Source organism: Ranitomeya imitator, chromosome 7 (assembly GCF_032444005.1).
Source record: "Ranitomeya imitator isolate aRanImi1 chromosome 7, aRanImi1.pri, whole genome shotgun sequence".
NCBI lineage: Eukaryota > Metazoa > Chordata > Amphibia > Anura > Dendrobatidae > Ranitomeya > Ranitomeya imitator.
This window is the reverse complement of record NC_091288.1, coordinates 173,354,229-173,367,224: the sequence shown is the minus strand read 5'-3', so window position 1 is coordinate 173,367,224 and position 12,996 is coordinate 173,354,229. Positions and strand designations below refer to the sequence as shown.

At 43.1% G+C, this 12,996-nt stretch overlaps 1 protein-coding gene across 4 annotated transcripts in view; it reads left to right on the top strand.

Annotated features, from left to right (window-relative positions):
• Positions 1-12,996, top strand: part of MRTFB (myocardin related transcription factor B) — a 309,401-nt gene that overhangs the window by 247,024 nt on the left and 49,381 nt on the right. For all 4 annotated transcript variants that reach the window (XM_069734075.1, XM_069734074.1, XM_069734077.1 and 1 more), the window contains 4 exons: positions 1,897-1,952; positions 2,190-2,265; positions 8,883-9,044; positions 10,596-10,753. In XM_069734075.1, the coding sequence (XP_069590176.1) occupies positions 1,897-1,952; positions 2,190-2,265; positions 8,883-9,044; positions 10,596-10,753 (452 nt within the window). The remainder of the gene's footprint in view (positions 1-1,896; positions 1,953-2,189; positions 2,266-8,882; positions 9,045-10,595; positions 10,754-12,996) is intronic.

Sequence of the window (12,996 nt, the reverse complement as noted above, 5' to 3'; positions counted from 1 at the left end):
ATGTACTCAATAGAAAGCATAGGCTTCACAGCCTGGAATATGGACTCAATAGAAAGCATAGGCTTCACAGCCTGGAGTATGGACTCAATGGAAAGCATAGGCTTCACAGCCTTGAGTATGGACTCAATAGAAAGCATAGGTTTCACAGCTGGGAGTATGGACTCAATAGAAAGCAAAGGCTTCACAGCCGGGAGTATGGACTCAATAGAAAGCATAGGCTTCACAGCCAGGAGTATGGACTCAATGGAAAGCATAGGCTTCACAGCCTGGAGTATGGACTCAATAGAAATCATAGGCTTCACAGCCTGGAGTATGGACTCAATAGAAATCATAGGCTTCACAGCCAGGAGTATGGACTCAGTGGAAAGCATAGGCTTCACAGCCAGGCGTATGGACTCAATGGAAAGCATAGGCTTCACAGCCCGGAGTGTGGACTCAATAGAAATCATAGGCTTCACAGCCAGGAGTATGGACTCAATGGAAAGCATAGGCTTCACAGCCCGGAGTATGGACTCAGTAGAAAGCATAGGCTTCACAGCCCGGAGTATGGACTCAATAGAAATCATAGGCTTCACAGCCCGGAGTATGGACTCAATGGAAAGCATAGGCTTCACAGCCCGGAGTATGGACTCAATGGAAAGCATAGGCTTCACAGCCGGGAGTATGGACTCCATGGAATATGGATGGAATATACATTTCCTGGCTTATGTGCTGGAAATTATTTGCATCCTATAAAATGCTGAGTTTATGATTAAAGCCATGTCGTTGAACAGTTGTGTCTTGTGTTTCTGGATGTGGGTAACTGATTGGTAGAATAAAAGATCGGGACATTCTTGTCGGATTTTCGAGCTGGAGGAGACAGAGAGGAAATAGCATTGCTGATCTGTTTATATTACATCTATGACAAGTAGACATCAGCTTCTATGACTAGACCACATCTCGCAATGTTTCGTATGTGATCTGTGAAAAAATTAGGGTTTCGTGTCAACAATGAACCTCGTAGTCCATGAGGAAATCTGAATTTGCTAAATAATTTCTCATTGACTTATTGTTGCCACAGCTATAGTTATATTACTCATTTATGTGGAATGGAAATGTAATGGGGAGGGTGAATTGTTGGGGCTTGTTCACTTCTTCAGGGGATCTTTTACTACACTGGTTAACAGGGTTGTACAAAATAAAAAACCAAGGCTGCTCGCATACAAACACATGGATGAAATCTATACATAAAAACAAAATCTAACATTCTTACAAGAATAGGGGCTACACCTCTCCATACATTGAGTCTGCTACTGCAGCTCATTTCCAGTGGAGTGCCCATGGGTAGGTGTGATGCTGCTTTTGGCAGAAAGAAGACATATTTTTCAACACTTTAACTAGCGTCTCTTTGTCTGTTATAAAACATCAACTTCTAGCATTCTCTGACGAGATTGTCAGCCAAACGATCGGCTGGAGCAGCATTTTGCCGACAGCCATCCAATACGGAGCTCACTTGCCATCGCACTTGGGTTTTGAGAATCAAACAGGACTAATCTCACGGATCTGTTGCATAACTGATGTAATCTCATTCAGAGGGTCTGTCTATGTTCCATTATTTGTTAGGGTTTAGAAGGAAAGAAAAACTTCTGCGCACTGTACTTTTTTTTTCTGTTCTAAATATGGACACATAACAGACCCCAGATGTACACAATAATAATACTCATTGGGCCCAGTGTGTTACCGATGCAGAAACCGTGTGTGAACATTGTCAAATGCCATATGTCAATTATGAGATAAAATTGAGTCTCTCCAAATACGTCTTTTCCGTCAGTTTTTGCCTTTGTGTGCATTCACAAATTTTCTATTCTATTTCTTCTGCTCCTTGCCAAAGATAACATTGTCTTCTCTCATTTTCAGCTTTAAAAAGCCCTGCCGCGTTTCACGAGCAGATCAAAAGCTTGGAGCGTGCCAGGGTAAGAATTAATGCCTAATATATGAGAAATAGAAATCTTACAAGTGGATTAACACTGAAAAATGGTGTTGAAGACATGCTATAAATATCTAATAAAGTACAATGGTGGTTCTCCAAAATCTGCATTGTAGGCAAAGTTACTGCTTTGCTTTAGTGATGAGGATAGAGCAGCACATGTACATGAAGAAGTAACTGGCCATACACGGGCTTATGATTTCCTATTTTACCTTATGTGCAGACTGAGAACTTTCTGAAGCACAAGATTCGCAGCCGACCCGAGCGATCGGAGCTTGTGAGGATGCACATCTTAGAAGGTAGGAATAATAATTAGCGGGAATTGTCTTCTAACTTAGGACAACCTCTTATATTCAGTTTTGTCTACAGAATTGAATAAGCTCCTGAGTGGCTGACATGTCTGCATTCAACAAAAAAACTCAGATTTATGCTGTACAGGACTGATGCTGTTCATTCTTTACATTTAGCTATATAGTTTGGTCCTTGCCACCTTTTTTTGCCTTGTCGTATGCTGATTATATGAATAGAACATACTGCCAGAGCTGAAAGTTCTGGCATCCTTGAAATTGTTCCAGAATATGAATTTTTTCTCCTAGAAAATGTTTGCATTTACACATGTTTTGTTATACACTTCCTGTATGTGTATTGGAACAACACAAAAAAAAGAGGGAAAAGGGCAAATTGGACAATCTTCAGATTTAAGGATGCCTTGCACACAGTCAAGGCTCTAGTGCAAGAGGCAAGAAAACAACACACAAAAAAAACCATCTTTGAACCTCCACCATATTTGACTGTAGGTTCTATATTCTTTTCTTTGTAGACCACATTCCATTTTAGGTAAGCAGCAGAATGATGTGCTTCACCAAAAAGATCTATCTTGGTCTCATCTGTATACAAGGCGCTTCCCCAGGAGGATTTTGGCTTACTCGCATACATTTTGACATACTGCAGTCTAGATTTTTTTTATGTCGCTGTGTCAGCAGTGGGATCCTCCTGGGTCTCCTGCCATGGCGTTTCATTTCATTCAAATGTCGATGGATTTTTCACACTGACACTGATGCACTCTGAGCCTGCAGGACAGCTTGAAATTCTTTGTCATTTGATTGGGGCTGCTTATCCACCATCTGGGCTATCCTGCATAGCAACCTTCCTCCAGTTTTTCTCTGCTGTCCATGTCCAGGCAGATTGTCTACAGTGTCATAGGTTGTAAACGTCTTTATGTGGCGCACCGTGTACAAAGGATTATTAATATTTTTCAGCAATTTTGGTTCTGAAGTCCTCAGACAGTTCTCTTCTCCTCTTTCTGTTCTCCATGCTTAGTGTGTCACACACAGGCACACAATGCAAATATTGAGTCAACTTTTCCTCTTTATCTGGTTTCTGGTGTGAGTTTCATATTGCCCACACCTATTACTTGCCACAGGTGAGTTTGAAAAAGCATCACATGCTTGAAACAAAGTAGTTTACCCATAATTTTGGCAAGTTGGCAACAATTTTTTCCTGCCATTTTTTGGAGTTTTGTGTGAAATTATGTCCAATTTACCTTTTTTTCCTATGCTTTTTATATTGTTCTAATAGGCACAAATGAAATAAACGTGTATAACAAACATGTGTAATTGCAATAATTTTTTGGGATAAATACTTCATTTTCTCGAGCACTTAAAAGGGTGCCAACACTTTCGGCCATGACTGTATATTCTTGGAATTCCTATTCAGCTCAGCCAGATCTCCTTTCTTTAAAGCCATCAATTAAGGGTATGTTACACAACTCTGTTGCCACATATCTAATGAGAAGCAATGGGATCAGCTGGACTGAAATCAAGCTCATCCTGTTCACTGCTGAGCTATCCCCATGACGTGGACCTCGATACCTTGCACGTATCGCATGCTATACTATCTTCCAGTTGTAGCTTTGCTACAACCATTTGAAAAAACTAAAGTAAAACCCTTCAATAAGTACAGTCTCACAGTCCGATTTTTGCATTAAAAAAATGTGCACTCCAAAGGTATTCGCATCTACAAATAAGGATACTTGGTGCACCCTTGGTGTAGCCGAGTGCCACCGTGCACTGATTTGCCTCCTTGTTGGCATACCTCTAGCTCCCTCTTTTCTGATTGATAGCCCTGGCTTTCCCCCTAACCAGCACTGTCTGCAAGTGAAAACGTGTTCCTTCTTGTGCACAGGCTTCTCTCCAATTTCCTGACGTCGCTCACTAAACATTGGCGGCTTCAGTGACAGGAGAATTGACTGTGCATGAGTGCACACGTACATGACCCTTGGGGGGCTAAGCCCCCTTAAAGGAAATTAAGGTAGTCTAGAATGTATTTGTGGTTTGCAGACTCTCTCTTTAAAGGGATTCTGTCAGCATGTTTTTACTATGTAACCTAAGGACAGCATGAGGTTGGGGCTGAGACACTGATTTCAGCAATGTGTCATTTATTAGGCTGTGTGCTGTTGTTTCAATATAATGAGTGTTTTATCAGCAGGAGATGAACACTATAGGACTACAGCTGGCATGCATCCTAGTCCAACTCCGCCCCCACCACTGATTAGCAGCTCACTGTCAACATACACCCTGCTAACCCTGCCCACACCACAGCGCTCTGTGTAGATTGTATTACATCTGCTGCACCCAGTACACTAAGTGATACATTGCTGGAATCAGGGTCTCTTGTCCTACATCATGCTGCTCTCAGAGGAATCAACACACATTTGCCAGGTAGATAACTAGCAAATCACAAAGGCTACGGCACAGAAAAAATAAAATATATACGGTATATTTTTATTGACAAAAATTCATATAATAAGATCTTACATAAAAAACAAGACAAGGAAATTTCAAAAATTGGAAATAACTGTTGGTCACCTGTGTAAGGCCATGTTCACACTATGCGGTTTTTACTGCGGAACCGCGGCGATTTTGCCGCTGCGGGTCCGCAGCTGTTTTCCATGCAGGGTACAGTACAATGTTACCCTATGGAAAACAAAAACCGCAGTGCACATGATGCGGAAAAACCCGAAAAAAACCGCGCTGAATTGCTGCGGAAAAAAAGAAAGACCATGTCACTTCTTTGTGCAGAATCGCAGCGATTCTGCACCCATAGAAATGCATTGATCCGCTTACTTCCCGCATGGGGCTGTGCCCATCATGCGGGAAGTAATGCGGATAATGTGCGGGTTATACCCGGGGTGGAGGAGAGGAGACTCTCCTCCAGACCCCGGGAACCATATTTGTGTTAAAAAAAAAAAAAAGAATTAAAATAAAAAATAATGTTATACTCACCTCTGAAGTCTCAGCGCTGCACGCGGCCGTCCGGTCTCAGGTTTGCTATGCGACCAGGACCTTCGGTGACGTCGCGGTCACATGACCGTGACGTCACCGAAGGTCCTGGTCGCACAGCATCTTTGGAACCGGACCGCCGCCTGCAGCGCTGAGGAGATCGGGACGTCAGAGGGTGAGTATACCATGATTTTATTATTTTTAACATTACTATTGATGCTGCATATTGCTGCATATGCAGCATCAATAGTAGGAGTAAAATCCCGCAGGACAAACCGCGATAAATCTGCAGGATTAACCGCAGCGGGTTTGCCTGCAGGATAAAAAGGAACGTGTGAATGTGGCCTTAAGCTATTCAGGGAATATATAGTAAATACAAAAAAGAATATATTTAATAAGTAAATATACATATGTCAATAGAAAGAAACCCTTATGAAGTCTATAACGCCAATTAAATACAATGCATAATGCAAAAAAATTCATAATAAACTATAGCAAAAAAGAACATTGTTCACAGCTAATGAATATATCCTATAGACCTCAACAATACCCTCAATACCCAGATAGATTAGCGAAATTAGGATTATTTAGTCTAGAAAAAAGACGACTGAGGGGCGATCTAATAACCATGTATAAGTATATAAGGGGACAATACAAATATCTCGCTGAGGATCTGTTTATACCAAGGAAGGTGACGGGCACAAGGGGGCATTCTTTGCGTCTGGAGGAGAGAAGGTTTTTCCACCAACATAGAAGAGGATTCTTTACTGTTAGGGCAGTGAGAATCTGGAATTGCTTGCCTGAGGAGTTGGTGATGGCGAACTCAGTCGAGGGGTTCAAGAGAGGCCTGGATGTCTTCCTGGAGCAGAACAATATTGTATCATACAATTATTAGGTTCTGTAGAAGGACGTAGATCTGGGGATTTATTATGATGGAATATAGGCTGAACTGGATGGACAAATGTCTTTTTTCGGCCTTACTAACTATGTTACTATGTTACTATGATAGTAAAAAAAACTGTATAAATCCTAAAGTGATGAATAGTGCTGTGCAAAATAAAGGGAGGGCATATAGTTGTAAACTAGCAGCAATGGCAACCGGCACTACATACAGTGCTCCGTGCTTATACAACTATGCAGATTGCACTAAGATTAGTAAAAAAAGAGAGGTTTAGAATCTAAGGTACAAAAGCATGTAATTATAAACTAGCAGCAACGGAAAATAGCACTATATAAAGTGTTCAGTGCTGTGCAACTATGGATATTGCTATCAGGCCAGAGAAATAGGGCGTTAAAGATCTAAAGTGCAGAGGCATAAAGTTGTAAACTAGCAGCAATGGCGTCCGGCACTATAAAAAGTGCTCTGTGCTGAACAACTATGCGTACCAATAAGCAGCAGAAGGGTTAAAATCTAAAGTGCAAATAAGAAGTATACAAATATAAAAAATGTATCCCAGCATACGGATGCTATTACTTACATAGGAAAGACCCTCAGTGACCCCGACAGCGCCGTTTCGCCTACTGGCTTCCTCAAATGGGGGCGTGTCTCAGAGGAGTTAGTAGAAACCTGCTGACAGATTCCCTTTAAGCCATACAAAATATCAATGCTGGATGCCAAAGTGCCTAATCCTACAACATCTAGTGCCGAAATATCATGTTTTCTCTAACTGTTTGGTTACGTATCTGAGAAATCTAAGATCCCGTGTTCTCTTCTATTGTACGCCATCGTGAATTGTGCAGATGGTGTTTTCTCACTGTGGCTTATGTATCGAAATAATGAGATCAGGACAACAGGTTACGTACAGATGGGAAGCAAGTGTGCCGCTGAGTCACGATGGCTGGTGCTATCACTTATCGTTCAGTAAGCGGGGGCTTTCTCCAGGATCCTCCTACGGAGAGGAGGAAATAATCAATAAGCAATTGGATGGAGAGGGGACATTATATTAGAAAATCCCAGGGTAGAGAATGGGGCTCATACATGTATCTTCATGGGGAGGACTTGTAGCACCGCAGGTATTGTCCATTGCCTCCCAGCATCAGTGAAGGTTATGAATGATACATGTCATCATCTGGTTGGATTTATATTCTACTGATGATGATGATAATCACTTCATACCTCGCAGGCGTTTCTCCTGGTAAATGACTCTATTGTCAGGGGACATAAAATAACAGCTGCAGACTGGATCATCAGGTCTGATGGCTCGTAGGACTTTATCACACCTAAGCGTGAAAATAGGGCGCAGTCATGAATCGCCATGCCGCTATTGTTTTACGTTAAAGGCAGGGAGTCGGTAAGCCAAACCTCCGATTCCGACTCCTCAATTTCCATGACTGCACCAAAATGGGCTCCGACTCCACAGCCCTAGTTAAAGGGGTTGTGCCATAAACCACATTTATCGCCTATCTACAGAGTCGGGTGCTCCACAAATCCCGAGATCCGAAGAACCTAAAGTCCTGTGAGAATGGAGTAATAGGGAGCACGTATGTCCACCACTCCTAGAGACGGTGGAAGGAGCAATAGTCTTTAGAACCCCAGTTGTTTTAATCAGTCGGACCCCAGCGTTCATACATGCAATAATCACACATATAGGTGTTCTTCATGGGATAACCCCTCTAATATTGGGTGTCCAGTAAAGTGCATGGATATAGGCTGACTACTAGCGAAGACTGGCCCTATATATCTTCTCATTGACAATCTGATAAAAGTGGGAGATGATTTGGTAAGTGTCCTCTTGACATTGACTGGCCATCATGCATCAACTTTCCTTCATTCTCACTGTATGAAAAAAGTGTAGTCCATATATATATATATATTTATATGAGCCTACGGGTGCCATATCCCGCTTTAGGCAAAATGTCATAGTTTTCAACTCAAGACAAGATGTGAACATAGCCATAATGATTATTCTAATTAAACAATAAAGATCTTATCCTGAAAATTGTTCTTCTGGTCTGATCTTCCAGTCTTTGGGTGATACTACTGGATGATGAATGTTTCTACCACTATTTTTTGGCTCCACTATCTACCTGCCTTGTCAGATTCCAGGTGACACATGGAACAGTCTGGATGTAGTCTTCAGTAGCAGGTTTGGAGAAATACTATAGATATTCGAGGCCATATACTTCATCCCAGAAGGCAGTTAGATATTTTAGGAACAATACAAAACAATACAAAAAACCTGAGTCTTGCCAGCAAATTGCTGGGAGCGTTGAATTTTGAGATTTGTCCAGCTCTGGTTTAGAACAACAGTTGACATTTCGTTAACCCTACTCCCTGATTTTCTTGGATTCCTGGTGGCCTTCATGATCTTCCAGGATATATTGAGCCTTGTGTGTTATTAGGGCACCAGTGGAAGAGCGTTCTTGTTGTCCATAGACGTCAATCACAGTTTAGCTGTATTTTTTTGGGAATGTGAAATCTGGAAGCGGATTGCGACTTTCTGGAAAGTTTTTATACTCGGGGCCTGTTGTTCTCCACCTGTAGAGCAGAAGTTGTGCCTCCAAAGCTGAACAATCTGTTACTTGTGGAGGTGATCGTTTATAAAGGAACAATTAGCAATTGTCCGTGTAATACACAATGGTTGAGTGTCTGTCTAGTGAAAGAAATAACCACGTGTACTTTTCTCCGTGTGCAGAGACTCATGCCGAGCCGTCCCTGCAGGCCACGCAGATGAAATTAAAGAGGGCACGACTGGCAGATGATCTCAATGAAAAGATTGCTCAAAGGCCCGGACCAATGGAGCTGGTTGAGAAGAACATCCTTCCCGTGGACTCCAGCGTTAAGGAAGCCATTAAAGGCATGTAGTAAAAAAACACAAAGCTTGGCTCGGTTCTGCTGTATTATTTTTGCTCTTACAAAGGATAACATGTTGGTAGGAGTCGGTCACTTCCATCTTGATCTCATAGTACAGTCAGATATGGCCACTGTTCAATCCTATGTAGTCTGTTTTCTAGTTGGTGATCATGAAATGATCATGTTAGTCTGGCATACTTTCATTAAGAACACATGGGTCTAAAGATGGCCATTAGTGATGAGCGAAAGTACTGGGATAAGGTGTTATCTGAGCATGCTCGGGTGCTAACCGATTGTCTTCGGCGTTCTCGATAATATGTTCAAGTCCCCGCGGCTGCATGTCTAGTGGCTGTTGGGCAGCTGCAACACATCTATGGATTGTTTGCTTACTAGGTAATCCTTACATGTGTTGTGTCTGTTGAACGGCCGCGAGACATGCAGCCACGGGGACTCGGACTCATTATTTGAGCACGCCCGAAGACAATCGGTTAGCACTCGAGCATGCTCAGATAACACCTAATCCGAGCACACTCGCTCATCACCAATGGCCATACATCCAAGATAGCTATCTGACCAATACACATGCACACTCGTTTTGGCTGAGCGTGCATTTGTTCTCAGAGCGAAGAAATGATCAGGCCCAGTGTTTTTCAATACGCCCAATCTGTATTTTCCGTACAGTTGCTTTTCATAATGCAGATCAAAATATTATTCAGAATGCTCGGCGCCTGCCTGAGCGCACGTACAGCGCAGTGCACAAGCTTTATATAAAGCCTATGGGGTCCGTACCCCGCTCCATGTGTGGGCTCAGGCATGAGCGGAGCATTTCTGCCTCCTGAGTTGCCCAATTGTGAGAATTTTAAGGAATCGGTGGGAGTCTTAGGACCCGAGACCCCCGCTAATATGCAGCACATTTCAGGGCCTGGAAAATATTAAAAAAGGCTCCGCAGTTTAGTTACTGTAACCACCGGAAAGCCGCGGCACATGTCACTGAGCGCCAGTGTCAGATTCATGGCTGCCACACCGGGCATATGGTTTCCTCCAGGCAGCAATGAACCTTTGCATGAAACATAACTAGGAGGAAAATCTGTTCTCGCCAAAAAGTAAAAGATTAGAGAGGAGCATGTGGCATGAAGTGGAACTCGAGGAAAGGCAGAAAAATGCAAAAATGCTAGGATGAGTGGGGGAGGGGATGTTTCAGTTTGACCTCTTCCCTGACCCCAGATCTCGGCTTCACCTGCAGGTAGCATAATCCAGGTAAAGCATGTCGCTGGCAATTAGATCCGCATTTCTGCAGGACATCTTTCTTTCCTAGATAAGTGGAATCTCTGAGATCCTTGACTAGGAGACACATCCTGACCAGATGGCCGCCCCGCGCTCCATGCTATGTAGATACTTACCGTAGCAGAAGTCCTCCTTCCAGCTCTCACCGGATTCTTTCCCATCTAGAAGTTTCATTCATTAGATTTATGATTGACCGTCTGTGATTATTGTGTATTATAATCTGGCAGATGACCATATATTCTGTCCTGTTCAATGCTGTATATTATTGCAGATTATCCTGAAAACACCGACGCTTTCTCGTTTGATGAGGACAGTGATGCCTTTTCACCAGAACAACCAGCAAGCCAAGAATCTCAGGGATCAGCCGCTTCCCCTGGAGAGGTGAAGCTCAGCGAGTCCGCCTCTCCATCATCCAACATTAATATTCAGGTATGGGGAATGGAAATCAACTATCAATTAGGTTAGAATTGTATCAGGGGTGTAAATATTGAGGATGCGGAGGCTGCAGTGGCGGAGGAGGCCTAAACCGTCAGACTGCCCCATATTAGGACATTAGTGATGTATGTATGATACATGATGGATAGTGCATGGCTCATATTTTTTGTTTCCTTCCACTTTGTTCAGACTTTGCCCCAGACATAACATTATATATCAGGATTTTTGAGCCTTCGTTTAAGAATCTTTCTGTAAGATCAACCTTCCTGAAGCTGCATATATAAGCATGCAGGTCTTTGAAATTTAAAACAAATGACACCTTTATATCTTCTATCTGCTGCTGCTGCATCCCCGAGTATTTAGCATTTTCATTCACATGCAAATAGGATGTTAAACGCTCTAGGCGTGACAGAGCACGTAACAAAACCTGAAGTTGTTTCCTTTCCCAGAACCACCTTCTTTAGCTTGATTCATAACTCGCTGTGTGCTCTCAGGTGTCTAGCAAGGAAATAAGACTGAGCGCTAACAATCAAGCTAAAAAAAAAAAGCTGGTGCTGGGTGGGGAAACAACCTCAGGAGGCAGAGACTTAATAAGTGCTCTGTCACACCTAGAGAACTTAACGTCTAATTTGCATATAAATGAAAACACTAATGATGCAAGAATGTTAAGGCCCCTTCACACTCAGCGACGCTGCAGCGATACCGACAACGATCCGGATCGCTGCAGCATCGCTGTTTGGTCGCTGGAGAGCTGTCACACAGACCGCTCTCCAGCGACCAACTATGCCGGTAACCAGGGTAAACATCGGGTAACTAAGCGCAGGGCCGCGCTTAGTAACCCGATGTTTACCCTGGTTACCATGCTAAAAGTAAAAAAAAACAAACACTATATACTTACCTACCGCTGTCTGTCCTCCAGCGCTGCGCTCTGCTTCTCTGCTCTCCTCCTGTACTGGCTGTGAGCCGGAAAGCAGAGCGGTGACGTCAGCGCTCTGCTTTCCGGCTCACAGCCAGTACAGGAGGAGTGCAGAGCACAGACAGCGTTAGGTAAGTATCTAGTGTTTGTTTTTTTTTACTTTTAGCATGGTAACCAGGGTAAACATCGGGTTACTAAGCGCGGCCCTGCCGTGTCACACACGCCGATCCAGCGATGTCAGCAGGAGTCCAGCGACGAAATAAAGTTCTGGACTTTATTCAGCGACCAACGATCTCCCAGCAGGGGCCTGATCGTTGGTCGCTGTCACACATAACGATTTTATTAACGATATCGTTGCTACGTCACATTGTGTGAAGGCACCTTTAGAGTTGGGCAGGACCTCCCGGGTCATCGTGTCCAACCCCCCTGCTCAATGCAGGATTCATTAAACCAGCTCAGACAGATGTCTGTCCAGCCTCTGTTTGAAGACTTCCATTGAAGGAGAACTCACCACCTCTCGTGGCCGCCTGTCCCACTCATTGATCACCCTCACTGTCAAAGAGTGTTTTCTAATATCTAATCTTTATCTTCTCCCTTTCAGTCTCATTCCATTGCTTCTCGTGTTTCCATGTGCAAATGAGAATAAATATGCTCCCTCTACACTGTGACATCCCGTCAGATATTTGTAGATGGCTATTAAGTCTCCTCGTAGCCTTCTTTTTTGCCAGCCAAATATTCCCAGATCCTTTAACAGTTTCTCGAAGGACATACTTTCTAGTCCGCTCACCATCCGTGTAGCTCTTCTCTGAGCTTGCTCCAGTTTATTAATGTCGTTTTTAAAATGTGGTGCCCACATTGTGCCCAAAAAGAATGCAGGAACAGATAGAATATATAAAGGGGTCCATTGATTTACATTACAAAATCCTGCATATGATATATGAGACTTGGGGGGGAAGTTGGTCTAACGGCCAGATTTAGTTTCAGTGACTCTGTTACAGATTTTGCATTTGGCTCAACTTGACACAAGGCGGGCCAAGATTCCCGTATCCCTGGTACCATGCAAACAATTATTCAATGTCTGTAGTTAGCAGGGACTATCAGACAGGTTGGCTTTGTACTGTCTGGGTCCTTTGTTTTCTCTGAGATAAGCGTCTCCTTTGGGTTTTGGCTGCCACTTATCGCCCAACTCAGTAAAAACAACATGCATTTTTTTGTTGCTGTTAGGGTATGTGTACACGTTCAGTTTTTTTCACGTTTTTTTCGCGATAATTACAAACTGTAGACATATGCATCCTATCATTTAGAATGCATTCTGCAATTT